Source organism: Micromys minutus (assembly GCF_963924665.1).
Source record: "Micromys minutus genome assembly, chromosome: 31".
In the NCBI taxonomy this organism is placed as follows: domain Eukaryota; kingdom Metazoa; phylum Chordata; class Mammalia; order Rodentia; family Muridae; genus Micromys; species Micromys minutus.
The window spans coordinates 24,230,303-24,255,877 of NC_137966.1; the positions used below are offsets into that span (position 1 = coordinate 24,230,303).

A 25,575-nucleotide genomic window follows, 5' to 3' on the forward strand; every position below is an offset into this window, starting at 1 on the left:
GGCTGTTGGTGTGGCCCAGACCCCTCCTCCTGCTTTTCCTGCCCTCTGCTTCCTCCAGGGTTCTGCACTTTGGATTCTTAGACATAATTAGGATTCCCAGGGAAGTTGTCAAGGCAGAACATCTCTGTGGGCTTTTGAAATAGCCCCTGGCTTGCCATTTATTATGGTACTGTTCCCAATATGTCAAAGTCCTTTTCTTACTGCACTGAGTTGAGTTTATGTGGGACTCACTCCGGGTCCAGTATGGCCATGGTGGCTCCTGACCTATTTGCCCTGATTCCCAGGGGCAGTGTTGGTTCTGTTGGCTTAGTATGACACAGGCCAAGGTAGAGCCTTCTGTCTGCCTCTAATTGTAATCAGCCTTAATTATGCTGGGTGGTTTGTGGTGTCTCCTCACCCATGAGACCCCCCCAACATCCATCCATTTATCCATCCGTCTACCCACCCACCCACTCATCCATCCATGGTGGCCTCAACTTTCTGACAGCCTTGCCTCAGCCTCCTGAGCACTATTAAAAACAGTTTGGTCTTCACGTGGGACTCCTAACAGCAGGAGCAGGAGCTGTCTCTGACTGTTTCCTTCCTTTGGATCTCTTCCCCCTAACTGGGCTGTCTTGTCTAGTCTCAATAGAAGAAGATGCTCTTAGTCCTACTGCAACTTGATCTGCCAAGTTGGTTGATATCTGTGGGAGGCCTCCCCTTTCTGAGGAGAATGGGAGAGAGAGGTGGATGGAGGTAGGATGAGAGGGAGGGACTGGGAGGAAAGGAGAGAGAGGAAGCTTCAATTGGAATGTAAAGTAAATGAATGAATGGATGGAAAATATAATTATTTTTTTTGAGAATTTCATGCAGTATATTTTGATTATCCCCCCAGACCGACTCTCTCTATCCTCACCTCCCTACCCATCCAACTTAAATCTTAAAAAACAAAACAAGAAGTCCCCCACCCCCAAATAGCCTAAAAACTATTAAGTCCAATTTGTGTTGCTTTCTCCTGGGGAAGGTGCTTATCTTGGAGTATGGCTAACCAACCATTGTTCAACTGTTTAAGAACTCCCGACTTCTTCTCCCTCCAGAATCTGTCAAATGCAAATAACTCCTCTCCCTTCCTGCTGGGATCTTGTCTGCTTTGAGCTTTGTGTGTGTACTAACTATTGCTGTGTGCAACTACCCTAGTGTGTCTTTAAAAACACTATTTCCTTGAAGTCTGCCTCCTCCTGCTCCTCAGCAAGGATCTCTGAGCCTTGGGAGAGGGGTGTGACACATACATCCTGTTGAGGGTTGTGCCTGACTGCTAAATTCCCATTTTATATATCTCTGTGACACTGTGGTGGTCTGTGCTGAGAGACACGGGCAGTGACAAGGTGCAGGATCATGGTCCTGGCCTTGTCTCCTGGTCCCTCATGTCCCTTGTTTCAAGCTTCCTCACAATACATAGTTTGGTGCGTATATTTGGCTTTTGCTGTGACCAAGCCCAAGAGCAAAGAAAGTTACAGGAGCAAGTATGTGTTTATGGTCTCAGTAGGACCAGTCTGCCATGGTGGGACCAAGTGGAAAAGGCCAGGGTAAGTTCAGCCCCAGAGTCACATACCCAGAGTTGTGCTCTCTCCAGATGACCCGCATTCTATTTTTCACTCCTTCCCAGAAGGTTGTCACATGATGGACCCATCAAGGGGTTAACATGCTGAGGTCAGAACCTCCTGATCTAATAGTTTCAGGAAAACCCATCACTGACACATCCAGAGGTACTAGTCTAACCAAGCTGACAAGTCCAGACACCACAGTGAACACTGAAAGCAGAGAGATGTCTAGTCTTGAGGAAATCTAATCTCACACGGGGCACCAATGATGTGTATATAAAAAAGAAAAGATAATGTCTCGAGTTTCGGCACCAACGTTAGGAAAAAGATGAAGAGAGTGGGAGGGATATGGTCCATGGAGCTGCGGCGAGGCACGGAGGAACCCATGTTGGGAATCCCTTCTCTCTGAGGGACCAACCACAGGTCGATATAGTGCAGAATACATGGGGGGTGTTAAGAGGGTAGTGGAGGCAGAGAGAGAGAAGAGAGAAATAGAGAAGTAGAGGCTGGCCATGAGCACGTGGTGGGGGTGATGGGAGAGGAGGGGCAAGGGGAGAGCAAGAGCAGGAATGAGAAGGGGGAGGGGGAGAGGGGGACAAGCAACCCCTTTTATAGTGCCAGGTCACTGTGGGGTGGAGTTACACGTAAACAGAAACCACTCTGCTTTGGTGAAAAGTAGAGATCATCTAATCTTTATCTTCACAGAGCATCAGCTGTAATTCCTGTAGCCACACACAGCTCACACAGAGTAGGGAGTTAGCCTCCATCTGCCACACTGATGAGTTTCTGGTAGCTAGTAGCTGGAAGATAGTCAGCTTCATTTCAGAGCAGACAGTAGTTTATGAGACATGAGGGCACACAGCTCAGCTTCCACATGCTCTCTCTGGTCACAGACCGCACTGCATTGCCTGGAGCCATAACTCATGACTGCCTGTTTCTGGATTAGAGAGTATTAGGGCTACTCCCCAAATTTGTTTGTTTGCTTTGCCTTTGGGATATCGTTTTATCAGGTTCTGCTCCTCAGACTATTGTGTATGTAGAAATCACCTTTAATATTAATTAAGATGCTGATTCTTTGACCTCCCTTCAGACCTACAAATTTCCAAAGAAATTTCTAAAGAGCAAAGTCCAGGAATGTGCATTTTAACACCCCCTCCTTCCAGTCTGTTTCTCAGTAGTTTTCCTGAGGGTTTCCACAGTTCATCTTGAGAGCACCATGATCTAGTAGACTTCTGGCCAGATCACCACAATATGAACATTCCTTTCACCCCTCCCCATCCTCTCTCTAATCTACTTGGATCCCTGTCTCCCCTGAGTCACCTATGGTTATCTATAGCCAGGTATGCTCTGCCCTAGTTACCTGACACTATAAAAGGGACTCCTTGCCCCCTCCTCCCTCTCCCTCTCCCTCTCCCTCTCTCTCTCTCTCTCTCTCTCTCTCTATCTCTCTCTCTCTATCTCTCTCTCTTTCTCACTCTCTCTCTCTCGCTCTCTCTCGCTCTCTCGCTCTTCCCCCTCCTCTTCCCTTTCCCTTCTGCCCCTCTCTCTCCATGTGCTTATGGCTGACCTCTATTCCTCTCTTCTCTCTCTCTCTACCTCTACTACCCTCTTAACTCCCCCATGACCTGAATAAACTCTGTTCTGTACTATACCATCATGTGGCTGGTCCCTCATGGGAAAGGGATTCCCAACATGGGCCCCCCAGAGGCATCTCCCTTGCCTCCAGGCCTCACTGCACCTCCATGGGCCATGTCCCCCCACTCTCTTCATCCTTTTCCTAACATTGGTGCCGAAACCTGGGACGTCATCTTTTAACAACAGCTTCTCTGCCTTGGCCTTCTCCACATGAGCCTACCTTCCTTGTGTCCCCTCTTAGAAGGCACAGCTTCATGGTAGTGTCTTGTGATGTTCTGTGGTGCCTTGTTTTCTTTCCACTATGACCTGACCCTTTGTCACTCTTGAGAATTCATAAGGAAGTAAGCTTTCAACATGATTTCTTTTCTAAATGTATCTTTTCTGCCTTGAAACAGAAGACTTTGCCATGACCTCGAGTTTCAAGGATGATATTTCTTTTTCCTGTCTGTGCTGTAGGCATCTCTAGTTTCAGCCATTATACTTGTCCTTGAAGGTCCCTGGACCAGAGACATATTTCAGAATTTCCACATTATTTATGTAAAGTTCTTTTCACCTTTCTTTGGGACAAAAATCATCTTTTAAAAAATTGGTTATTTTATTTATTTACATTTTAAATGTTGCCTGTCTCCCCAGTTTCCCCTCTGCGACCCTCCTCCCTCACCCCTCCTCCCCCTGCCTCTATGAGGGTTCTACCCCGCCCCCACCTCATGCTTCTGTGCTGGAGCATCAAACCTCCACAGGACCAAGGGCCTCCTCTCCCACTGACGTCATAAGGCTGGAATCTGCTACGTGTGCAGCTGGACAAAGTGAGTCACTGGATGGCTGGGTTTAGATGCCACCCTTCCTTGATTTTCAGGTCTCTTACCTAGGCCAAGTCAAAGTCTAAAAAATGTAAAAAGGATTGTTTTCCTTTTGGCAGTAAAGCTGTTATTTTTAATTTTTATTTAAAATTAAGCCTCACTCCGTAGCCCAACTTGTCTCTGTCCTCAAACTCAGTACCTCCTAAGAACATGAGCTACCATCTAGGCTGAAACAGTAAACCTTTAGAGAAACAAATCCACAGGAGAAGGTAGACTTGCTGTTTTGAAGGACTGGAAGTTGAGGCTGAACAAGCTTACTGACTTACACATGTACCTCAGACCACCTCAGTAGCTGGGTGGGTTAGGGTTAGGGCTGTGGTTGTTCTAGGCCCTCCTGGCTACAGCTCTTACAACTGATGCTTATTCTGTCTGCCACATGGCTTGTTACCTCAGTCTACAGTACTGGGCCAGCTTCTTACACACACAAATACACACACACACACACACACACACACCACTATCACTTTCATTCTCTTTCCTCTTTTGCCATAGACCATCAGCTTTTTATTAAAACCAATCTGAAGGCAAGAGGGGGTGCATACAAAGTCTGGTTCAGGTGCTGTTAACAATTGGAATAACAACACTGCTTTGGGTTGTAACCAGGTCTCTGCAGCATTTGTATAACACAGAGACAGTCTTTACACAGCACACAAAAAGATACCCCTACTGTAACTAGCCTCATCTGTGGCTTCCTCCCTGGGTAAGCAGGAGTCCTGGTGCTTTAGAGATATGTCAGGCCACGCCCGTGGGGTGGGTCTTCTTTCCTCAGGGAGAATGTAGATTTATAGTGCTGTGCCGTTGAGTAGTTTAAGATGCCACATTAGTGGCTGTGAGCTGATGAGAAAGGCATGGCACACCGAGACTTGGGTTTGATAGTTTGCACAAAGAAGTGCCCGAGTTGCTCGCACAGCTGTAGGAGCTAAACCAGGCCAGCAGGCGGTGGGGACGGTGCAGAAGGAGCTCACCTGGTCTATGAGAAATCCTCATGGCTGTTCCGAGTCTACTCCCAGCCTTGAAGGTCTAAAATTGTCTCTAGACCATGGCAATAGCTCAGTGGGTGAAAGTGCCTGCCACCAAGCCTGGGGTTCTGAGCTCATTTCTCAGGACCCACAGGATGAAGAGAGAACGGAATACCCCAAATTGTCCTCTGACACCACTCACATGTGAGTGCCTGTGCGCACACACATGTGTACATGTCCTAAACAAAACATAATTTAAGTTTTTATTTTTTGGAGAATTTTATACAGGATATTGTGATCATATTTTTTCTCATCCACCTCCTTACTCACTCAACTTCTGTTCTTGCTTTCTCATAAAAAAGCATTAAAAACCAAAACCAAACACACAAAGAAAAACCAAAAAAAAAGCCAACACTGACTTCAATTTGAAAAAAGTTTATTTTTGTGTCTGCCTTGCCCAGCATGGAGTATTGCTGGTTCTTCTAAAGTACACTCAAGAGTCTTGAACCCTGGGGGAAGAAGGCCTGTGGCTTCATGGCTCAGATGGGTTGGGGCACATCTTCCATGTGGAGAGACCCCCTAGGCCCTGGGGCTGTTGCCTACACACATTGGATAGTTACCTGCAGCTCTGGGTTCCCCCGCGCTGCTGACATTGCCGCTGTTAATGAATGGAATCCACTTGTAGGTGGAGACGTGCCCTTGTATCCTTCCTTAGAGTTAATCCAGTTTGGGGGACCCATGACCTGCTCAAGGGTCCCCGATTAGAAAGACAGGTTTGCCTTAAGACACACTCCAGAGGCAGGGGGACAGTTCTGTGCTGAGACCCTGTGCTTTTCTTTCCAGAGTTCTATCCCTAGTTCAGTCTCTTAAGGAGCTCAGCCATGCTCCTTCGCAGGGTGACCTGCTTCTTCTGAACTACTCAGAAAGTGTAACTTTTCCTTTTTCTGTTTCTGTTGTAAGCGCCCCTTCCTTACACATGTGGCTTTCTTGTTCTCTAAAGCTTTTCTCTGCACCACTGTGTTGTCTGCCTGCAGCCCTTCTGTTGACCTTGCTGACCCCTGCAGGCTTAACTCAGGTGGCTTGTCCTGTTTTCCTTTCCTTCTCATCTCATCGCCCCCCCCTTCTTTTCTCTTAAAAATAAGATTCTCTGCTCATTTCCAATTCAGTTAACAAATTCTTTTATTAATGAGACTAAGAACCCCAAGAGGGGCCCTTGATTTTTTCCAGCATTAAGATTTTATCTAACTCTTTGTTACTTTTAAATTTTTTGTATGTGTGTGTGAGTGTGTGTGTTTATGCCAATTCTGTGTGACTGCACTACTCCTGCCGTGTGGGTTCTGGGATGAGCTCAGGTCAGCAGGCTTGGCTCTGAAGATCCATCACTCTCTGAGCCATTTCACCTGCCCTCTTCCTTGTTTTGAGACAGTCCCGAGACAGTCATCCAGCCTCAGCTACTCTGTGGCCAAAGATGCCTCCTGTGCAGGGATTGCAGGGATGCACCACTGCCAGTGCCCCATGTTTTCTGAGTCCTGTTTCAAAGCTACATGTTTTATCTGCATGGAGTACAATTCTGCATGACTTAGTTTATAGGAATTGAGTCTGTGTTTCATATCAAAGTTAGAAACACAGATTTGCTGATATTTAGTATTTTTTAACCTTACATACATACATACAGAGAGAGAGAGAGAGAGAGAGAGAGAGAGAGAGAGAGAGAGAGAGAGAGAGGTGTCGGTCTCACCCTACCACACTCCCTCACTTCCTACTCCCCCAGTACTCTATTTGGTTTTTATGTTGTACTGTTCTTTTAGTAGTTGCCTCAGTATCTGTGAACAAGACTCACCAGCTACCTGGACCATAATCCTAGCTTCTTCCATGGTCATTGGGGGCCGAAGTCCTAGGGCAGCGTCAGTCCTTGGCTGCCAGGCCCAGAAGATCTGACAGACTCTCCTGTGGAGGAGAACTTGGGGAGACAGGCCTACCTTCTCTAGGCAAAATGCGGCAACCAACTCTCCAGTGCCCGGCTTGTCCACATTGGGCAGGGTCCTGGTGGCCGGTGAGGTAAAGGGCAGTTTTTTGCCCAGGGTTGGCTTTGCCACATTGAAAGCAAGCTTCTGGTGGAATTCTCTGCCCACCACCTTCTGTGGAGAAGATCTAAGGGCAGCTTCCAGGTGCTGGCATGTCCCTGTAGCGCAGGAAGCTTTTCATTAAACATGAAATGCCTTTTGCAGCAGCTCTCTGAAGAGTTTGAGGACCATCATCTATTACATATATCTAAACTAAACAGGCTCTGCTTCTTCCTGTTACTTGTTTTAGGCATAATTTGGAAACTGTATGGGAGGCCAAATAATGTGTATCCTGTAATCAGGTACATTAGTACTTACGACCACAGTACAGCACGGAATGCATTAAGGAATTCATCATTAACTTAAGTGCCTTAATCATCTTTGACAGTTTGCAATGAGTTAGTAGTTTTTATTAGATTAGGATTTTAAAGCTTATCCCTTTTAAGTTTGAACTTTAAAAATAACAATTTTTGAATTGAAGGAAGCTCTTTTTATATCAAACTAAAACTTTTATTCATAGATATAGTCCCTAGGGAGACTGGTGACTTTCCTGATCATTTTATACCATTATAGAATACTGAGGGTTTTTTGGTGGGTGATGGCTTAGTTTATCCAAATCATTAAATCTTAAAGTGGGCAAAGACAAAGAAGCTAGGCAAATACTACTGTGAACCTGAGTTGACCTTAGGAATTTATTAATCTTACTTATCAAACATGTTTTTACTTATCTCAACTTTTTAGAAGCCTGGTGTCGAACAGTTAGCAAAGCTATAAATAGTTAGGTGTAAAACCCAGGTAGGTATGATAGGCCAGAGCTGAGAGAGAATGTTGCAGTGTGGAGCTGCCCCAAGGCACAGAGGCAGGCTTCAGGAGCCAGAAAGACACTTTATGGCACAGAAAAGGGGAAGAGCAATTAAGGGACAAGAAGAAACATATGAGGAACTCCACCCAGAGGAAGGATTCCAATATCATAGAAGCAGAGAGGTGCTGAGAAGCCTGGGGACTTAGCAGGGGCAAGGCAAGGACATTTGACAGCCAGGAAAGCAGAGAGAGAGGGGGGGTGGGGGTGGGGGTGGGGAGAGGGCCCTGGAGGAGGGGAAGGAACTGGACAGAGCAGGAGAAAAGGTGGGTGCAGCAGGCTGCAGGAGCCAGAGAAGCCCGTTGGTGCCCACATGGAGGGCACAGCAACCCAGAGGGAAGCAGCAGCTAGAAAGTCAGACTCTAGGATTTAGAATCAAATCTCCTGGGAGGCAGGAGCCAGCAGAAGCAAATGAGTCTTACAAACCTTAGGAGAGTCAGGTCAGCAGCTTGGTTTTGGGTGGAGGCTGCAGGGGAGAACAGGTGTGTGCATGCTGCAGGGGCCTACCTTACTCTGCTTCTGCCTCCCCTCCTGCTAGGTCTGGCTCCAGCTCTCACTTTGTAACAAATTTACAGAACCATCAGCAGTAGCTTAAAGACAGGACATTTACACAGGGTGTGCGGGAGACCAGTGAGAAATGAACAGGGCCATTTGCAGTATTTGTATAGATCCCAGGTAATGCTGGGATCTAGGATAGTGTTGGTCAGCTGAATTAAGATTGAGTATCTAGCGATTCTGAGGTCAGAATTGATTGCAAGAGCAAATCAATTCAGAGCACTTCAAAGTTGGGTGCCAGGTGGAGAGGCTGGAAGTTTTGTATGGAAGACAAAATATGCAGTTCCCATGAATGAGGAAGGGGAAATGTCCGATGTCTGTAGTCTGAAGGGTTCCCGGGACCCGGGGAGGGCTGAATGAGGAAGACACCTCTGTTTAGCAGATCATCACCTCACTGGACTGGGAATCAAGGCCTAAAAGTCCAAGGAGAGACAGTGCCAGGTATCAGGAATTTCAAATAAAGCCAAAAGGCAAAAACGGGGCTAAAAAGCAAATCCTCACTCAAGGGAAGGAAAGGGTCAGGGATGGGCACCTCGGCCTGCAGGAAGCTTTAATCCACCTGAGAGGGATCACTTACTGATTGCCAGCTACAGATGGAGGGCCAAGCAGTAGATGAAAGGTGGATCTGTTGCAGTGGAGAAAAGGGAAAGTCTACCTGTGAGCCGGGATGAGAGGGGGCGCAGTGGCAAGGCCTTTATAAGGGACTCGGGGTGACAGTGGAGATGTGTTGCATTTGGCAGTGGTGATGCCATGTCGTAGCTGCTGGCACTGAGTTGCTGGAGGCGGGCTACGTTCTGGAATGTGAGTAGTTCATTTGTAAGCACTTTTGATGACCTCAGATCCACAAAGCACACATCTGCAGCCGACCTCCAGCCTTGGCACGGTCATGCGGTTTGTTTTATGATCATGCTAAGGCACCAGATGAGCGACCTCATCTCACATGGAGCCTGTTTTCCTGGAGACTGGATTCACCTTTTTCTTCTGCTCTGTGTTGTTTGGTGCTCTGTATATCCATCACTTTTTACTTTCACGGGCCTTTTCTACAGGGAATTCCCTGCAAGCACTTCTTCAGCTTCCTGGTACCTACTTCTTGAGACAAGCTCCCCTGTGGTCCTCTGCTAACTTTAGGAATCTACTTGTTTCAGGAGTTTATACCTCTCATTCAGGCTTTTATTTTGCCTTTAAAATAAGAGTTGGGAATACTGCTACCACCTCCCCCCCCCCCCCCCCGCTTCCTGTTCCCCCTGCAGTCTCTCTAAGTAGCCCATGCCAGCCTAACACGCAGAATTGTGCCGCTTCAAACTCTGGAATGCTGGGATTGCAGGCAAGGTCACTGTGACTTAACCCCACCTCCCTGTGTTCAGTAAGGCACCCTAACTTCCACTCAGTGCAGACCTACCTACTTTAGCTTCCCTACGGACAGAGCCCTGTCCTGGACAGCCACTCGCACTGCCCTTGCCCTTGTGGCCTTTGATCCCTGTTCGCCTCTCAGGATGGTGTTGTCTGGCTGGCACTGTGCAGCCTTTCGGAAGTACTTTGGTGTGTGTCACGTGCTCCTACCCAGGGCTGGAATTTCCTTCTTTACCAGCCTGATGCTCAGCTTCAATAGTTTTTGTTGTGTTCCACCACTTTCCCTATCTTTAGGACAAAGATAACTCCCATTTAAAGGAAATGAATTTAAAACTACATGTTTCTTAAGTCGACTTTCACTGGAGCCTTTAAGTTTTCTTCAGGTCTCTCAAGTGTTAGGTGTTGCTGGTCACTCCTGTGGTAGTTAAAAATCCACTTAAAGTTCCAGAACCCAGGGCATTTCATTGTCACCAACATCCTTGCTTCTCCTGCTGGCCACCCAGGTCGATATAGCCATATGGTCACTGGCTACCTGTCACTCAGCCATGGGTCATGTGAAGTCAGAGCTCCCCCAAGCTTTCACTTAGTTCATCAGGGTGCTCCTTGTTACCTGGAGCTTCCTCAGGCCTTGGTTTGTCCTCAGTACAACCCCATTATGGTTAGCAGGCATTCAGGGCTTTCCCCTCTTAGCACATGCTGGAAATGGAGCCTGTCACTGGGCCTTTTCTCTGTTCATGCTGCATCCTGTCCTGCTCTTGTTCTCCATGTGTCACTGCGGCTGCCCAGCTCAGTCCCAGCTTTTTAATTATTTGTTCTTCAGTACAAAAAGGTGCTGATGGGTAAGAATGCCGTGTGCATCGTGACCCCCAGCGTAGCCTTGCAGTGATGGTGCACTGATCTCAGACTTCTCAGGGCTGCTGCATGTCCACTAAGGAGCCATTGCAGATGGCTCTTGGTTCTACTTCTGCATTAGTTACTTTCCTATTGCTATGGTAAAACACCATGAGCAAAGCACCTTAGAAAATGTCTCCCTGGGTTTATGGTACAGAGAGATGGCAGGGAAGAGGCCTGGGCATGGGAATACTTTAGAGCTCACACTTGATCTGCACAGAGGAGGCAGAGTGTACACTGGGATTTGCTTGAGCCCTTTGAGACCTCAAAGCCCATACCCAGTGACACACCTCCAGAATAAGGAAGGCCATACCTCTTAATCTTTCCTAAACAGCTCCTGCAACTTGGGACCAAATATTCAAACATAGGAGTCTAAGGGAGCCATTCTCATTCTAAGCACCACAGCCTGGGACTTGGCACCACTGTTCCAAGCACACTGTGGGCAGGTACCACCTCCCAGAATACATGTTCTTCTTGCTTGAGAAAGTAATGTTTGGCCAATATGAAACTTGTATGCCTGAGCTTGTGTGCTGCTAAGACATTTCTTCTTTCCTCCAGGGCTTCCAGGGTGATAAGGTCACTCTCCAAACTCGGCAGAATGCCAGTAACCCTTGTCCCTTCCGAAGACCCTAACCATCCCTTGTTTTGATACACTTGTATAAGAGTGCTGTACTGTTGAAATCACTACTAACTGTAATTATTTAACCTACTAAGACCTATCTCTCTGGAGAAATTCTACATATGCACACATATGTACATAAATTAAATAAATGAAATGCATGCATTACGATGAGGGAGTGTAGTTTTTGGTGCATCTTAAAACACTTACCTGAGTCTTTCTTTTCCTAAAGTTGTGCCCAGTGTTTGGAACGTTGATGCAGAAGTCACAGTCCCTGAACAGAAGCCTGGGGAAGTTGCTGAGGAACTAGCAAGCTCCTACGAGAGGAAGCTCATTGAGGTAAGGCTGGCCCTATCCGATGCTGTGGTTATCTGGGGTGTTGGCTGCTCTGGTGTGACCTAGGTAAGGGCCCACCTGCTATGGCAGCCAGCCAGCACCATAGACCAGAAAGACAGAACACGAAGAGATAAACCCAGAGTACTTGGGAGAGAAGGGAAAGTCTGTTCTCTGGAAAGGTTTACTTAGCTAGAAACACATGGGATCTGTGGCTAGTATGTAGGAGTAAGCGCATGAATATGTAACATTAGAAGCAGAAAGAAGAATGTGGGCTGGAGAGATGGTCTGGTCAGAGAGAGCTCGCTGGATGACCCTCATGAACCGAGCCTGCATCCTAGAACTCGGGTAAAAAGAAAAAGCTGGCACAGTGGCTTGCTCTTGTAGAGGCAAGGACAAGAGGACCAGAACAGCCTGGCTGGTAAGCTCTGGGTCAAGGAGAGAACCTGTCTCAAGAGGAGTATGTCCTTAAAAATGTCATCCAAGGTTGTCCTGGCTTCCACACACAGATGAGCACAGAAGCAGGTGCAGGAAGGTGTAAACTAGTAAAGAAGAGTGGCTTCTGAGGATCCTGCACAGAGCCTCTGCCTGGCATTTGCACTTATAGGTGTCTTGGGTCAAATGTGTGTTCCCTGAGAGAAGAAGCCCAACAAAGATAACATAAAAGGAAAAGCACACCTGTGTGTCCCTGAGGCAAACATGTATTCAAGAGAGATGTTACCCAGGCATTTGCATGTCATCTAGATAATGAATGGTTATTTGATAACATTTATTGAGTCAATTACAAGCCTCAGGAGGCGGTGGTGGTGGTGGTGGTGGTGGTGGTGTGTGTGTGCGTGCGTGCGTGTGTGTATGTGTATACACACGGGTACCAGGCACACAAGCCACAGGTGTCAGGAGAGCAGCACAGCTCTTTCGCTGAGCCTTGCCTCCAACTCCAGGTCGCCATTTTCCTTGTACTTCTTTATTTGGTTCCCAAGTAAGAGAAAGGCAGTGATGACGCAGGAGCCTGGGTTCTAACTCAGGTGAGCGTGGGAGAAGGCAAGCTGTTAAAGAAGGATCCAAAACCAGGGCCAGGACAAATCTGTCCGAATGCTTTCCACAGCAGGGTCGTGAGACAGTGTTGGGTGGTAGCACTGATTACTGAGTCCCCTAGTTAGTGCTCAAAATGCCCTTTGTGGAGTGGGAAACAGTTTTCTCTTGGAGGGTTGTACAAACCCAGATGGGTGTTGTATTAGTCAGGGTTCTCTGGAGGAGCAGACCTGATTAAACAAATGAATGAATTTATCATCTGTCTAAACTTAGAGTGGCTTCAAGGCTGTAGTTGGGCTAATCCAGTAATGGCTGTCTGCTAACAGAAAGTCCAACAATCCAGTAGTTGTTCAGTTCATAAGGCTGGATGTCTCCGCTGGTCTTGAGGACACACCAGAATCCAGGAGTAGGCTCTAATGCCAGTGCAGGAAGAGTTGCCAGCAAGAGCGAGCAGGCGGAGCACAAGTCCTTTCTTCCAAGTCTGTGGCCCACATGTAAAGTACATTTTCCCACCTCAAAAGATCCAACAGTGGGTCATTCCACTTCATATGATTTAATTAATAAAAATCACCCAAGCCAGGGAGTGGTGGTGCATGCCTTTAATCCCAACATTCAGGAGGGAAAGGCAGGCAGATCTCTGTGAGTTCGAGGCCAGCCTGGTCTACAGAGTTCTAGGACAGCCAAGACTACAAGGAGAAACCCTGTTTCAAAAGCAAAACAAAACAAAACTTAGGGAAAAAGCCCCTCAGGGGTACCTAGCCACTTGAGTTTGAGTTAATCCCAGGGGTAGCCTAGTTGGCAACCACGAATAGCCAGCCTTCCAGTGGGTACCAAGTCTCTGAAGGAAAGACTCTGTCCGACCCATGTCGGGAACTGTTTATAGGCACAGAATGAGCCAGCTTTGAGGGAACATATTTTTAAATTCTTCCAGGACTATCAATTTAGTCATTGAATGAAGAGTAGGGGGAAAATGGGTTATCAGAGTAGAAGTGGATGAAGTGAGGTGATCAGAGTGAAAGTGGGTGGAGTGGGGTGATAGAGTGTTAAAGTGGGTGTAATATAGGGGTCATCAGAGAGGAATTGGTGGGGGGAGCTGTGCTAAGACCTCATGTTGGGGCTGCTTAGGAGATGTTTTCCTGCACACAATGATCAGAGGTACATGAGCTGCTTTTTTATTACTATGGTTAAGTACCTAAAGGAGGCATTTCAGAGAGAAGAGATGATCAGGGATCATCATGTAGGGAAGCATGGTGGAATAGCTGAGACTCCTCACATCTTCACCAATTGGAGAGCTCTTCTAGCTGGCTGGCAGGAGGTAGGATACCTGCCTCAGTCTTGGAGAGCAGTGGTAGTGATTTTTTGTTTCGTTTTGTTTTCCAAGTATTTTTTAAAAATCATTTTTATTGGGTATTCTCTGTATTTACATTTCAAATGTTATCCCTTTTCCCCCCACTCCTCCTCCCCCTCCCCTTGCTTCCATGAAGGTACTCCCTCTCCCAATCACCCACTCCCACCCCGGGTCTTTGCATTCCCCTACACTGGGAAAACGAGCCTTCACTAGACCAAAGGCCTCTCCTCCCATTGATGCCAGACAGTGCTTATCTATCCTTTACTCCATATGCAATTGAAGCCAGGATCTCTCCATGTGTGTTCATTGGTTGGTATTTTTGTTCTTGGGAGCTCTGGGGAGCTTGGTTGGTTGATAATGTTCTTCCCATGGGGTTGCAAACCCTGTCTGGCTCCTTCTCAGTTCTTTCAGTTCTTTCTCTAGCTCCTTTATTGGGGTCCCCGTGTTCAGTCTGATGGCTAGCTGCAAGCATCCTCATCTGTATCAATATGGCTCTGGCAGAGCCTCTGAGGAGGCATCCATATCAGGCTTCTGCCAGTAAACACTGCTTGGCATCAGCAATAGTGACTGGGTTTGGTGGCTGCATATGGGGTGGATCCCCAGGTGAGGCAGTCTCTGGATGATATTCAATCCCTGCTTCTCTATTTGTCCCTGTAATTCCTTTCATGAGTGTTTTGTTCTCTTTTCTAAGAAGGATTGAGGCATCCACATTCTGGTCTTCCTTCTTTTTGAGCTTCATAAGGTCTGTTAATTGTTTCTTGGGTATTCCAAGCTTTTTGGGCTAGTATCTGTTATCAGTGAGTGCATAACATATGTGTTCTTTTGTGACTGGGTTACATCACTCAGGATGATAGCTTCTAGTTCCATCCATTTGCCTAAGAATTTCAGAAATTATTGTTTTTAATAGCTGAGTAGTACTCCATTGTGTAAATGTACCATAATTTCTGTATCCATTCCTCTGTTGAAGGACATCTGAGGTTTTTTCCCCCAATCCTCTGGCTATTATAAATAATGCTACTATGAACACAGTGGAGCATGTGTCCTTGCTAGATGTTGGAGTGTCTTTTGGGTATATGCCCAGGAGTGGTATAGCTGGGTCCTCAGGATTCCAATTTTCTAAAGAACTGCCAGACTGATTTCCAGAGTGGTTGTACCAGTTTGCAATCTCACCAACAGTGGAGGAGTGTTCCTCTTTCTCCACATCCTCGCCAGCATCTGCTGTCACCGAGTTTTTGATCTTAGCCATTCTGACTCTGTACCTTATTTTTAATAGGATTATTTGATTCTCTGGAGTCTACCTTCTTGACTTCTTTGTATGGATATTAGCCCTCTATTGGATGTAGGATTGGTAAAGCCCTTTTCCAAATCCATTGTCTGCCATTTTGTTCTATTGACAGTGTCTTTAGCCTTACAAAAGAAATTTTATGAGTTCTCATTTGTTGATTCTTGATCTTAGAGTATATGCCATTAGTGTTTGGTTCAGGAATTTCCCCCCTGTGCCTATGTGTTCTAAGCTCTTCCCCACTTTCTCTTCTATTAGCTTCAGTGTACCTGGTTTTATGTGGAAGTCTTTGATCCACTTGGACTTGAGCTTTGTACTAGGAGATTTGAATGGACCAATTTGCATTCTTCTACATTTGTATTCTTCTGACTGCCAGCTGAGCCAGTACCATGTGTTGAAGATGCTGTTTTTTTCCCATTGAATGTTTTTAACTCCTTTGTCAAAGATCAAGTGACCATAGGTGTGTGGGTTCATTTCTGAGTCTTCAGTTGTATTCCATTGATCTACCTGCCTGCCTCTGTACCAATACAGTTTTTATCAAGATTGATCTGCAATACAGCTTGAGTTCAGGGATGGTGATTCCTCTTGAAGTTCTTTGATTGAATACTTTTCAGTATCCTGTCTTTTTTTTTTTTTTTTTTTGTTATTCCAAATGAATTTGCAAATTGATCTTTCTAACTCTATGAAGAATTGAGTTGGAATTTGATGGGGACAACATTGCTTTTGGCAAGATGACCATTTTTACTGTGAGCAATCCTGCCAGTCCATGAGCATGGATGATCTTTCCATCTTCTGAGATCTTCTTCAATTTCTTTCTTCAGAGACTTGGAGTTCTTGACATACAGATTTTTCATTTGCTTCGTTAGGGTCACACCAAGGTATTTTATATTGTTTGTGACTATTGTGAAGGGTGTTGATTCCCTAATTTTTTTTCAACCTGTTTATCCTTTGAGTAGAGGAAGGCTACTGATTTGTTTGAGTTAATTTTATATCCAGCCACTTTGCTGAAGTTGTTTTTCAGCTGTAGGAGTTCTCTGGTAGAATTTTTGGGGTCACATAAATATACTATCATATCATCTGTAAATAGTGATATTTTGACTTCTTTCTTCCCAATTTGTATCTCTTTGACTTCCTTTTGTTGTCTAATTGCTCTGGCTAGAACTTCCAGTACTGTATTGAATAGGTAGGGGGGAGTGGGCAGCCTTGTCTAATCCCTGATTTTAGTGGGTTTGCTTCAAGTTTCTCACCATTTAGTTTGATGTTGGCTACTGGTTCGCTGTATATTGATTTTACTATGAATTTGAATTACTATATATGATTTTACTTTGTAGGAAAGAGAACTTTTCTACAAAGAACTCTTTGTGTGGTTTAAGTATGAGTGTAATTGTGGCCTTCTGTTTCTATTTTCTGGAATAGTTGGAGAGTATTGATATTAGGTCTTCTGTGAAGGTGTGATAGAATTTTGCACTAAATTCATGTGGTCCTGGGCTTTTTTTGATTGGGAGACTTTTGATGACTGCTTCTATTTCTTTAAGGGTTATGGGACTGTTTAGATGGTTTATCTGATCCTGATTTAACTTTGGTACCTACCTGGTATCTGTCTAGAAAATTGTCCATTTCCTCTAGATTTTCCAGTTTTGTTGAGTATACGCTTTTGTAGTAGGATCTGATGATTTGTTGAATTTCCTTTTTTATTTCTGATTTTGTTAATTTGGATACTCTCTCTTGGCCCTCTAGTTAGTCTGACTAAGGGTTTATCAATCTTGTTGATTTTCTCAAAGAACCATCTCCTGGGTTTGTTGATTCTTTGTATAGTTCTTTTTGTTTCCACTTGGTTGATTTTAGTTCTGAGTTTGATTATTTTCTGCTGTCTACTCATCTTGGATGTATCTTCTTTTTGTTCTAGATCTTTCAGTTGTGTTGGAGCTTGTCTCTACTGTGGGCCTGTGGGTTCAGGAGGGAAAGTGCTCCTGGGTGCTCAGCTCTCCGCCGATGGCAGTGGTCTCAGCTCTGGGCACAGATGGGAGTCCAGAAGGGTTCAGTCCTAGGCAGTGCTGTGATACTTGCACTTCAAGAGTTTCAGCGGGTCTCTCTCCCTGGATAGTCAATGGAGAGAAAGTGGAGACTCACCTGTGGGCTCAGGAGAGAGAGTTCCTGTGTGCTCAGCTCTCTGTGGGCTGCTGTGAGTCCTCCGTAGGATCCTTTTATGGAGACCTGTGTGCCACTCATTTTTCTATCAGACAATCGAAACTGGAATTCTCCAGGAATCTCATGATGGAAAAAAAAGAAAGCCTGGTGTCATCCATAGAAGGAGCTCAGCTCCCAGGTCTCCTTAGAATCTCGCCTCCCAGCTCTCAGTCCACCTTGCTAAGAATCCAGGTAGAGTTTGGTGGGGCCACTTTGACTGGAGACTGTGTGAGTACATAACTCTCTCACTATTCTCAAATATAACCTTGCTTTAGGATCCTAAAGATGGGCCTGAGGAGAGGTCCCTGGACCTTTTTGTCCCCAGTTCGAATCTGGCCTTTGTCACCAATTACTGTGACCATGTTACAGTCTCCTATCCATCTATACCAGTCTTGACTGTCTGTGCAGAGATCAGGTCATGGAGAAAGTTTCTGTTGCATCCTGTTGCCTTGAGCATGACAGCCATTGAAAAGGTAGAGCTGGTAGTACAGGCTAAAGAATTCTTTTCCAGTCTAAGCTTCCTTTCCTCCCTTTGTAAGTTCCTTATCTGGGAGAGTAGAGTTGTTGGTTCTGGCCAGTGAGCTGTGCTCATGTCGGTAAACAAGTTCTCAGGTGGCTCCTTCTTTACTCCCTCTTTCTTTTCCTCCCTCTCTCCCTCAGGAATGTGTGTGTGTGTATGTGTGTGTGTGTGTGTGTCTGCACATAGGTGTGTACATGTGTCTTTGTTCATATGCATGTGGGAGCAAAACTCCCTATTTTGATTTTTTGAGACAGGCTCTCTCACTGGGCTGTGACTCAGATTTGGTGACACTGGCTGACCAGGGGATTCTTCTCTCCCTGCGCCCTCAGTACTGACATTGTACCACTACACCACTGTTTATGTGAGTTTTGGGGATCAAACTGGAGTCCTCATGCTTGTGTAGCAGTCTCTTCCCCGTCAACTAGCATTCTCTACCCAGATAGCTTTTTTCTTCTCTGATTAGGAAGGGGAAGACTGCTGTCTGTTCTTGTGGCTTTAGCATATCTCACACCAGCCTTCTGCTACCTTTTGTGTTCGGGAGCTCGTGTGATGCTCTGAGTTAACCTGAGAGTGGTGAACACTCATGGGGTGGAATAGGGAGCCAGTGCAGTGGGGGATGGGGAGCTTTGGCAGCCATGCATCTTTCCTTCTTAGCAGGACCAAGATAGAGGTTTTTTTTTTTTTAAATTTTATTTTAATACTGTGACTACTTGGAGGATCCCAAACACCGTGATTCACCCCAGTGTGAAGGGAACTCCTGCTCTCCTGCTGTCTGTCTTTAGCAGCATGCAGGTTGTCCTCATTTGCATATTACACTACACATTTGTTCACAGTGGCCTAGAATCCAGCACCTGGGCAGCTCTCGGCTCCAGTGAGCACCATGAAGCCATCTGTTACTAGGGGTGAGCAGTAAGTGCTGAAGACTTCAGTAGTAGGACTGTCCCAGGCTGGGTGTTACCATGTTCTAGAGCACTACCAGGACTGGCCGTGGCTCTGTGGTAGAGCACTACCAGGCATGAGGCATCCTGGGTTCCATGAGGTGTCCCGGGTTCTTCCCTATATAGTACTGCAAAGCCAGCCTAACCCTAAATGTATTTCAGATTGGTTCTGAAACCCATGGTTTGAATTTTGGAAACCAAGTGTGATAATTAACATTGTTTGTTAGCAGGATTTAAGATCATTTAGGAGATAAATCTCCAGACATGTCCATGAGGAATTATCTAGATTAGTTTAACTGAGGAGGGAAGGCCTATGTTAAACATGCGCAGTACCCTTCCATGGCCTGGATTGAATAAAAAGGAGAAAGCAAGCAGAACCTCAGCATCATCTCTGTTTTCTGACACACGCATGCAGTTTCAGGTTCCCTGTCATGCTGGGCTGTGAGCCAAAATGAAATCTTCCTTCCTTAAGTTGCCCTTCCCAGGTATTTTGTCACAAGTAACAGACATGTAAAGGGAGGGCTGTGGCAGTTGTCGAGCTGGGGAATACACGGGGGATGTGACTGTTGCCATAATCCTAGTAGCTGACTTTCCAGTGTGTCCTAGAGCTCCAGGCAGTAGCTGAGTTGTCATGCCCATGGTTTGTGTCCTCCAAAGAGTTACCTGAAGAAGGCCCAGTGCTCTGTGGCAACTGATCACAGCTCTGCAAAGTTAATTGATTTGCTAGATTTCTCAGCAAGGAAGAAGCAGGAAGCTCTGCTTGTACTCTGGGAAGCTAAGCTCACTGGAGGAAAGGTAAGTGTTCATGTGACAGAAGAGAAGTGACAGTCACTGGTAGTAAATATGGCTCCTGATGGCGGGGATTAGATGTCTGATGGGAGCGTGTGGCTCAGGAGAGAGCACTTGCCTGGTGTGGTTGAAGGCCAGGTTCAATTCCCAGCATGGCAAATAAAAAGCAAAAAGAAAGACAAAAGACTCCTAGGGAGAAAATGTGCTCTGTAGAGGAGGTATGTTCTCTTTTGATGCTCAGGTTGAGGGAAGCTAAGCTTAGGCTGGAGAGGACCCAGAGCAGAAGGTAGCTGGGGTTTGCAAGCAATGTCTTAGCAGCCAACCTGCACCTCCTCTCTCTGACCTGTCTTCTCCTGTCCTTCTATGTCCCTGTGCCTCTGATAGAGCTGGCGATGGTAAAGAAGAGGCCCAGATAATTCCTTTAATGGCCTTTCCTCCCCTAGATTGAGTTCTATTTTCTTCAGTGCATAGTGACTTTAGTGGCAAAGCCATTAGTTTCTTAGGTGTGGAGAGAGCAAGCCATTCATTATCCCAAGACCAGGCAAAGATTAAGGAGGTGGTGGTCCTGGGGAAGCTGCAGGGCAGAGGAAGAGTCATGCACTGTCTGGAGCAAGACTTTGAAGGCAGCTCAGCAGAGGTTAGCACCTCACCACAGCTGTATTGCATAGCTCCTCCCTCCTCCTTTGGACCTCCAGTGATGCTGCTCAGAATTTTCTTTGTAAACCTTCCCCTCTCTCTTGAAGATCTGAAACTTCAGATTTTTTTCTCACTAGAGGTTTTGAAGTTCAAAGGCATTGGCTACATTCAAGATACATCTAAGACTCTTGTTTCTCTCTTTTAAGTAATCCCTGTGGTTTCACCTAATCTCCTTAGAGTTGGTCCCTTCATTTTAGTAGTTGGCCTCCAGGAAATGTAAGATGTGGGTAGCATTCAGACTTTGATCCTTCTTCTTCTTGACATTGACTTTTGGAGTCTGGTGGCTTGGAGGACACTTGATGCCACAAAGCCAGAGGAGTTCTGGTCTACCACTTCCTGTTGGGCCTCTAAGCCTCAGCCTTTCAGTGGAGTATGACCAGTTGCCCTCTTTGAGGTCTTCTCTAGGAATTCAGTAGAGCCTGGTTCGGGCAAGAGGAAGCTCTGTGTCTTTCTCATTGTGGCTGGTGTCTTGGTAGAGCAGGAGGTCCAAGCCCTCTGCCTTCTTTTGCTCCATAGATCCTGAGATATGCTGAGGTGTAGCCTCTGCTCAGCAGCCAGCAGTGAACACTGATACCCAGCTCATCTTAGTTCCTGAGGTGCCTTGGTGCTCTTGGGTTGCCAGCACTCTTCTGGTTGTAGCTCCTCATCTTAGCCAGATGCACCTGCTTCCTCATAACTGATAAGAGATTCTCTGTCTCATTTGGGTGTGGTGTTATATATACACTTATGATCCTAGCACCTGGGAGGTGGAGGCAGGAGGATCCTGAATTTGAGGCCAACCTGGGTTATATAGTTCAGACTCTGTCTTAAAAAAAAAAAAATCCACCAAGAGATGGAGGAGGCTGCTCGGTTGCCAAAGTGCTTATTTTGCCTGTGTGGAGGCCTGGATCCAGGGCTGCCTCTGACCTGGAGTCTGGAGTACTTAGGCAGGAACAGATGAACTTCCACAGAGACACACTTGGAAGATGATCCAATGCTCCTCTTTTGGACAACAGATAAAAATATTTGTAATTATAGTGGCTGATTTCAGCTCCTCAGCCCTCCACTATTTTGGGTCTTTGTTAGCTTTCTCCCTTTGTGCAGGAAGAAGCTTCCTGAAACTACTTCTGGGCCTGTAGCAGGAGTCGCCTGGGCTTAATGGAAGAGGTTCAGGGATCCAGTGCTGTTCTGTTGGTGCTGGGCATGCCTCGGGAGGGACCAGGGCTGTTGTGAGTGCCAGATAAGCTGGTCCTTCTCTTACTGGAAAAGCCTGCTGCTTGAAGGTAGAGCCACAAACAGCTGGTGTTACCTGCGGAGTCCAAGGTTTGCCATCCTTGTGCCGAAAAAGTCTCTCCTAGTTAGTCAGCTCTGCAGTACCTGTACCAGGTCATCTGAAGACCACTGGTGTGCATGCTAGTAAACTCTTGCTGCTGTCTTCAGCCTTGTTCTTCATCTTACCTAGAACCTGTTTCATCTTTCAGATGTGCATCTTTGCACACTCGACAGCTAACTTGATTCCTGTTTTTTATGTTTCATCCTTGATCATCTTTTATTGTTAACTTTTTTTTTTTTAATATTTAAGGCAGGTTTATTGGAAAGCTTCTCTAGGCTGGGAGAAGCCTAGACCCTGAGACCCCCAAGGACTAAGGCTGGGAAGTTGCCATGAGGAAAGTTGGGGTGGGTCAGAGGGAGAGAGAAAGAGAGAAAGAACGTGCAATCAGAGAGAGGAGAAGAGAGAGCAACATCTTTTCCATCTTTAAGATCTCATCTGAAGATGGTTGTGGTGGTAGGTGCCTGTAACCCCAGCACCTAGCAGGCCGGGGCTGGGGCATCATAAGGTTGAGGCTAGCCTGGGTCACTTCCCTGCTCTCCCACACACTGGGTTTAGTCCCCCATGTCCTATGGTATCACTTGCTTTCTGTTAACCTGATCCTGATAGAGCTGCTCCTCCTGTACCTGCCTCGACCGTGTTCTCAGTTTGCCCTTTCCCCAAGTCTGCTCTGCCGTGAGCCCAGAAGATGGCAGTCAATGTGTCCCAGTCACATCCTTCTATCCGTTAGAGCCCTAGCATCCCGCAGGACCCCTGGCATCTGACTGCTAACTCATTTAAACAGCATTTTTATGAAGACCACAGGACAACTGGACCATATTGGTTGTGGCAGACACAGTACATTTATTTATTAAGTTTTATATGTTTTCCACTCTGGGACCATGTGACTTGCTCAGGCCACTGGAGTTTAAATAGAGCTGATGTGCTGTCCAGGCTGGAGGCTCTTATTTTCCTTCCAGGGACCTGTGAGCCATGGATTCCATGTAGTGAAGTGACAAGATGGCACAAGTCTGGGTCCCCAGGCTGCTGCTTGGAAGGGAGCTTTACTGTGTTGCTGCTGGACCCACCATAGTCTTTGCAAGAGGAAGAGTAGGATTTTATCTGTTCAGCCAGGGAAGCTATTGGAGAGCTTGTTGCTGTGAAAGAACATACCTATCCTGTGTGTCTTCAGTCCAGAGCAGTCTGATTTTAGACATGGCTACCTGACCCTAGGAATGTGAGCTGTGTCACTAGGCTGCTGTTTCTCTTCCATCCTTGCCTCTATTATTTCTGGTTTGAATTAATAACTCTGGGTAATATCTTTTCTGTTCTTAGTTGGCTGTGATCCCCTGAGCAAATCTTTTATTCCAGGTTCACATTCAGAGAAGACAAGACTTTGCCTCTTTAATTCCTGGCCAAAGCTTTGAATTTATGCTGGCAACCCAGCGGAGGCTCCACTCTTGCTCTTCATCTGATCACAGGGTCTCACTTCTTCCCTGAGACAGCACAGAGCCCTGTTCAGATGTGGGAACAGAGGATAGGGAATGGATCTGCTTCGAGCGGAAGGCTGCTACGGAGGAGACTCTGGCTTATGTTAGCTCACAGCAAATGAACGCTAGTGGTGGGCAGACCTTCTCCCTTACTTTGGGGCCTCTGTTCTACCAGTGAACTACTCCTCATCCAAGGGTCAGTGAGTGCAGAGTCAGGGGTGAGGGCAGTATTTGATACCTTGCCATGGAGGGGAAGGTGTGAACATCCTTTGCCGGTCAGCTGGGGTGGGCTAGGGCAACCCAAGTTGCAGGGAGAACGTGTGCAAGTGTGAGAAGCTGAGACTGTCTATGCTGCTGGCTGAGAGCAGGGCCCGTCTCCAGCATTGCTTTTCAGCCAGTACACAGAGCAGTGGCTTTATCACAGCGCTGTCAGGTGTGTCACTGTACCTTGCACACAGTTGCTCCTCTGCTCAGCTGTCCTTTCACCTGTCTGTTAGGCTTTAGATATGATAGTGTTTCTTTTTTAAACACCTGTGTGTACATTTGTATGCGTGTGCACATGAAGCCAGAGGACAACTTCCTGGGCCACCTGCCTCCATTGAAACCTGGTCTCTCACTGGCCTGGAGGTCACCGATTAGGTTAAACTGGCCAGTGGGCTCTGGGAAACTACTCCCCCATTTCCACCTCTCCAGCCCAGGCTTACCCAGTGTGCCATTGGCTGGAAGTTTCCGAGAGAGCTTTGGGGATCACACTTGGCTCTGCATGCTTGCAGGGAATGCGTGCACTTTACTGACTGAGACATCTGCCCAGCCCTGGTTAATATTTCTTTCTTTCTTTTTTCTTTTTTTTCTCCTGAAAATGGTATGGTCGGAAGCTCTCCCTTTGCTTTCTCTCTTCTCCTCCTCAGTCCTCCCCAACACAGGCAAATGGGGACCATGTCACCTATGACATCCTGAATGTTCTCTGCCATTGATAGAATTTCCTTTCTAAACCTAGCCAGCTGTTTGCTCCTAACCCATTTAGGAAGATTTCATTTGTCAGGCAAAGCTGGTGATGTCAGAGCAGGATGGCTGTTCTCTCTGGATCCTGAGGGCAGTGTGGAGGTTTCTGCCTTCAGAGTTGGCAGGATTAGGCTTGGGGAATGTCTGGGAAAGTGTTGCCTCAGGGTGCCTGTAACAGAGGTACCCCTTGATGTGTGACCCTCAATCTTGGGCTCGGCTTTTGATAGCACAGTGCTTGTTTGTTTTATCTGAAGGGTCTAAAACCTGACTTCTTCTTGTCTCGTTTACCATGAGATTGGCACAAAGCGTCTCAGCCTTGGTATTAGTTTATAAAGAGAGAGCAGAAGATTGACTGACCATCGTGTGTGTGTGTGTGTGTGCGCGCGCGCGCAACATCAGGCATGTGTTTGCCAGAAATCCACTCACCTCGAATGAATGAATGATCTAAACATAAATTAAAAGTAATTAAGATCCCCTACTTGCCACCCTCCCCCCTTTAATTTTTTGAGACAGGAGCTCACTTTGTAACCATGGCTGCCCTAGAACTCGTTGTGTAAACTAGGCTGGCCTTGAACTAACAGAGATTCACTTGCCTGTTTCCCAAGTTCAGGGATTAAAGGCACACACCACCACCATCAGCCACTGAGATGCCCTGCTAAGTAACTACTGTGTCAGCTGTCACACTGGGTGTGCCATTTGATCTTTATACCCATGAGCACAATGGGTAGGGCTGGAAGCTAAGGTATTTAGAATGGCTGACTGGAAGATTTTAGGGGTATAGCCAAGAAGCAGTGTGGTAACCTTTGATCCAGTTCTGAGGTCCTGTCACACCCCAGGTGTGTTTTGTAAAGCTGTCACTGTGGGGACTCTCCTTGGAGGTCAAGCTGCTTACCATTTCTGCTTCCTGAAACATGTGGCTGTCTTCCACCAGAAGACCTTACTAAACTACAAGAGATTCAGGACTGGACTGGGAGTGACTTTTCTCAGTTTACTATAGAGCAAATTAATCAAATGAATTATTACGTGGTTCAGCTAATGACTTGCTTTGATCTTGTGGTTTGGTAGAAAGAACAAATTGAACATTTTTGTTTAATTCACTTTGTGTGTGTGCTAGAGTAGATTTAAAGGCAAAGCAGAGCAGCCCAAGCCTGTGAATCCCAAGCCTACTTCTCCAGGAAGTTGTGCTCATCTTTCTGGCTGTGCCTGAGTCTCTGGTGGGCTGGCTGGCTGCATTCACCCTATGCTTGTTTACCCCATGCATTGTTTTCGAACACTTGATGTGTCTTGTTTGTTTCTTAC

At 46.4% G+C, this 25,575-nt stretch overlaps 1 protein-coding gene across 1 annotated transcript in view; it reads left to right on the plus strand.

The window, feature by feature from the left end:
- The window catches only part of SNX29 (sorting nexin 29), a 373,799-nt gene that overhangs the window by 197,454 nt on the left and 150,770 nt on the right, over window positions 1-25,575 (plus strand). The window contains exon 15 of the mRNA XM_080942329.1: window positions 11,604-11,710. Coding sequence (XP_080798455.1) covers window positions 11,604-11,710 — 107 coding nt within the window. The remainder of the gene's footprint in view (window positions 1-11,603; window positions 11,711-25,575) is intronic.